The following is a 5091-nucleotide window of genomic DNA, read 5'->3' as shown; positions in this document are numbered from 1 at the left end:
TACATGGAAAATGTAAGTTTTTGTTTTAATAACAGTGAAATAAGTGATAAAATTTACCGATAAACTTCCATTTGCTTGCGTGAGGTTTATTGTGAAATACATTGAAGAGAATATTGAGAATTTCAATACACGCCTGATCTCGAGAGGCTAGCCGGAGCAAATGGTAGAAAAGACCATCCAAGAAGTTATATATAAAGACAGAAAAGAAGCTCTAAAACAGAAATCGAAAATTGCAGAAGGAACTACTACCCTTTGTGTCGGGCAATTTCATTCAACCGTCAATACCAAACTTTGGAAAGCATTATCACGAACAAATGGCACTTTTAAATACAAATACTCAGAGATATATTCAAGGAGCCACCCTTGATCTGTTATAGAAAAGGAAACTCACTGATTTACGTGCTTGTAAAAGCAAAACAAAGGCTTTGAGCAACACAGTAGCCACACAGCACGAGTCGCGCGGACTCATTTGTCATTAAATCAACCCCAGACAGCACAATGATCGCCATCGGGCTTATTACCAGTATTATTTGTATGACTGAACTTTCAAACGTAGCCTGTACACAACTTAAAAGGCTTTACTGGGTTATTTCCCCTCGATTTATACCAACTTAATTTTGTAATATTTTCAGACCATTACGCGAAGTAAATTTGACAATAAACCTCACGCAAGCAATGGAGTTTATCGGTAGATTTTGTCAAATATTTCACGGTTATTCAAATAAAAACTTACATATTCGACATATCAACATTGCCCAAATCCATTTGCGATAAAAACGACGGCGAAAAAGCGTTGGTCTATCTCAAAACTCGTTTTCTTGTACCTCGAAACAACTTTCGCCATACATTGCCTTCTAGCGACTAGCAATGTTTGCCCCCTGACCATCCCAGAGTTCTTCGCCCAAACACGGGTATCCGATTACTGGCAACTCATTCATTGAATGCGGAGAGTATCGGTTCCACTCCGACCAAAACAATCGCACGTGTGTGTATTTCTCCTCCGTCGAAAGAGCAAATTTGTTTACTCTATACTAAAGTTATTACGAACAAAGATTTTAAACGACAATTGAAGATATCGGGTGGCCAAAAAAGGACCAATGCTTGTTCGAATCTTGAATTGATCGCCGGAAAGGAGATATCCAGTGGCGAAGGTTCACTTTTGACAAACATTTTGTGCCGAAATTGCGCAGACAAAAACGAAACCGTAGTTCGGAAGATTCTTGAAGTAAGAGAAAGCTTCGAATCATCGAGGAAGTCCATTGAAGCCGAGAGAGGCGGAACAACAATGTGGCGATAGTTGTTGAGAATCGTCTCCGGACCAAATACCAGTTTAACGTTAAGATCTAAAATGTCTTGTAACTGTTATTCAGAACAGTCGTCTCCCTGATCTTTCATCAGGGAAATAAGCGGAACCACCACCAAGACGATGGAGTTGCTATTCGCTTGATCTCCATTCAAACAATCAAACGCTTACGGAGCTAGCTCGAAAGTCAAACTTTTCCCAGCTCCAATTGGTGCAGAAACAAACACATCTCTTCCAGACAGATATGCTTCCACTGTTTTCTTCTGGTAGTCACGCAATACATGATATCCCGTGGCCTTTGAACCTTCGTTAATAGGGAGTTAAAGCAAATCACTACGGCCGGTGCTACTACGGCTGCCGTGACTGGAAAGGTCAGGGTAAAGTACGTCTCGGTGGTCTGCCAAATTTTTAAGTTAAGCGAGTAAAGCCAAATACAAAGATGAAAGAAACGTCGGCTAAGGAGCTTAAAATCTCATTTATTTAGTTTCTCACAGCCAAATGGCTTCGCTCAAAGGACGATGGCCGTTATTCGCCTTCCTAGGACGAACAGATTATTTCTGAGCGAAAGCGAATGCCAGACACTTTGTTCCATAACAATTTGATGGATTTAATATATAATATCTCAAAGAATATCGAGTGAAGAACACAAATATATCAATATTCAAAGAAGCAAAATAGCATCGTATAGTTGCCCAGATATAAAACATCTTCACTAAAGCCTCAAAGCAAACTTAACCGAAGAAAAACAACCTCGTGCTCAACACGAATATTTCACTTGACTCACTTCGCCATTCCAACACCTTTGCCAAAACTTATCGTAAATCCAGGATACGGATTTACAAGCTTATGAGAGGCAACCTTGACACAATCTTTGACTTAAATTGACTTTAAAGGATATAGTATCCAATGGAATTCTTAAAATGCCGAGATGTCCGTTGAAAAGGGCCAGAGAAGCTAAATAAACCTGACGTAGTAGCCACTACGGCAAAACATCCCGACTCACGCAGTCAGATTTCACGCCACGGCTGAATGCAACCGACGTACATGCTCATTTTGGGAGAAATTTACTTCCGGCAGCCGTATCAGCGCCAGCCGTAGCGATTTGCTTAAAGTTCCTAATGGCTTTCGCAATCGACACCATATTGAATTCAACCGCAAGTCGCGTTTCGTTGCGCATAGTTTGACAATTCGGTCCCCAAGGGATATCCATGGGACCTCTGATTGGTTGAAGCGCAGCGACCCGTTTTTGGGTCGCTAAAATTGGTGGCAATCAAGCAGGAAAAGTACTTCATCCGGCGGGTACTGAATAAACAAGACGAAGGACTTTTCAGAAAGTCTAGCGATGAAGCAAAGTCAACGATGAAATCGCGCTTTCGGACGCCATCTTTGTTTTTAAGATTTCGGCAGCGCGCGCTCAGTAACAGTCTGAGTACCAGGGTAACAAATCAGCTAATCAGACAAAAGTCTCCTTTGTTGTCTATTGCTTAAAATAATAATAATTTGTCTAGATAATTTCTGAAGGTACAGCATCAGAGGGGAGACCGTTCCATTGTCTGATCATGGCAGTTCTAGAAAAATAAGAATACTTAAACACATCGTTATTTGGGTGCTCAACATAATATCAAACTCCCATTTCCCTCGTGGTCTCAAATGCCCCTCGTGTTTTATCACAGTGTAATACACGAGATCACATGAGATCCACGGGTTCGAGCGAATTACGGTCGTTTCGCTCCAAGGTCAGATCGCTCCAAGTCAGTTCGCTCCGACTAAAAGCTAGATCGCTCCACAGAGGCCGAGTTCGCTACCTAAGCCATCCGAATTTGGCTTGGCAGTGGATGACAGAACGAGGGATAATCTACAGTTATATGCGCGTTGGAGCGAGCTGACTTGAAGCGAGCTAACCATGGAGCGAAGTAACCGGATACCATTATGTAGCTGTTATTAGTACTTAGATTTGTCGATATACTGCATAAGCGGGTTTGTTCAAAGCTAGAGGTTAGGATTGCAATTCTACATCATTCAACATAGAAGTAACACTTGATGTTCATCTATAATCCTCTTTGCAGATCAGAAGCGAGCAGCTTATCGATATTGTCGCAAGTGCGTGAACAAGGCTTTATCAGTTATAAATAAAATACACTCATTTGAAGCAAAACAGAGTAAACTCAAGTGCTAACAACCACTAATAATTATGTGGCAAGAATTATACTTGCTTTTACTATTCGACGATACCACAAACTACGGCAATGTAACATAAGATTCAACCGGGACTTATTTATAGGTCGTTTAGTGAGATAAGAAGGCAATATCAGGAGGGACAACTTGACACATTTCAAGTAGGTTGTTCGCGACACAGATAAACAAATGCGATATAGATTTCAATATTGATTACGAAAAGAGCAATAAATTGCAAACTTTAGCACTCTACTTACACAGTGGGGCCAGTACAGGTAGCAGTCTGGTCGCTGCAGGAACAACCGCCACAAGACTGTCCAATGAACTCTGAATAAGCGCGATTGTACTGCACTCTTCCATTACCGTTGTTGTTCCAAAATCCAGACCAATCGGGATAGCCCAAGGAGTAACGACTATTCCAATAATCACGTCCTTGAAAAAGCCGACCATCATGACTTGGAAAGTTCTGAGCGACTCGCGCAAAAGATAAAAGCAAACAACAAACAGCAAATCGCCAAAACAGGGTGCGACGGTCTCCAGACATTTTCCGGTGCGGCCCAGTAACTTAACAGGCTGTGATCCTGACTGAACGTTTACTTCGGATTCCAGCAAAGACTTTTTAACAGCTGGATTCTTCCGTTGCTAAAGAAAGCCGCGATGTTTTTCAGTGCGACAACGACTTTTGATTCCCAGTCATCCGCGAAATTACAATTCTTTAGCTTTTCTCGCCATTGATATTAGATCCCTTCCATTACTAAAAGGAAAACTACAACGGTAGACGGTATTCGATGAATGTTGTGCAGAATGTTGGAAGTTTATCACAAATTTACTCTGTTAATTTATTCGCCCGACTCGAATAACTTGAATAATTTTATTGCCAAACTTCGCGCGTTCAAGATAGCGGAAGAAAATCGCGAGCTAACCCAACAAGACTTACAGCGGTTATCAATCACACGCGACCTTCAACTCAAAAACGTCTAGACAAAACCTAAGTTTTGGTGCACGTCAATCATCTCCGCCTCCTTGCCGACTGTATGCGAAATTTACCTAAAATAGTCTGAAACTTTGCAGCAGTCCACTCGTAAAAATTATCATTTTACTTTCGGTTTGTACGGCTAGCTCACTAAATATATTAGCATTAAACATTCTTGAAATCTATAAATGAAGAAATGAAGACGTTTTTCAACGACCATTCCCATGCATGAATGACCCGGAAATTAAGCAAATTTGCACGTGAGCGAACAAATTACTTCTGCACGTATTTTACTTGGGGCTACGGACTGAACAACACTTAAACCTATAAAACTTATAACTTATTACCTTACAAAATTGTTAGGTTTACAAGAAGTATAAGTCTTGTTCAGTCCGTAGCCCTGAGACAAATACGTACTGAAATAATTTAGTTCGCGTGTAGATTGGTCTCCTCCGCAGCCGTTTTTTGGGATGTCACGCAACGCTCCCCCCAAAGAAACGGCTGCTCACATCCGAACAACATTCCTTTCACGAAATTAGCCAATCACCGCTTCCGTTCCATTTTCAAGAACGTTTTCGCACCAAATTCGCCCTTTGAAACTTGTCCAATCAGGGAATGTTTTTTATCTTTGTATCCCGTC

General features: G+C 41.2%; 1 protein-coding gene across 1 annotated transcript in view; it reads right to left on the bottom strand.

The window, feature by feature from the left end:
- LOC110059335 (uncharacterized) overlaps window positions 1-4414 on the bottom strand; it is a 103473-nt gene extending 99059 nt beyond the window's left edge. Inside the window, exon 1 of the mRNA XM_089278563.1 lies at window positions 3736-4414. Within this exon, the coding sequence (XP_089134689.1) occupies window positions 3736-4022 (287 nt within the window). The 5' untranslated portion in view covers window positions 4023-4414. The remainder of the gene's footprint in view (window positions 1-3735) is intronic.
- Between the last annotated feature and the right edge of the window lie 677 nt (window positions 4415-5091).

Source organism: Orbicella faveolata, unplaced genomic scaffold (assembly GCF_042242905.1).
Source record: "Orbicella faveolata isolate gen_17 unplaced genomic scaffold, um_ofav_v1 contig_46, whole genome shotgun sequence".
NCBI classification, from domain to species: Eukaryota; Metazoa; Cnidaria; class Anthozoa; order Scleractinia; family Merulinidae; genus Orbicella; species Orbicella faveolata.
This window is presented reverse-complemented; position numbering and strand designations above follow the sequence as displayed.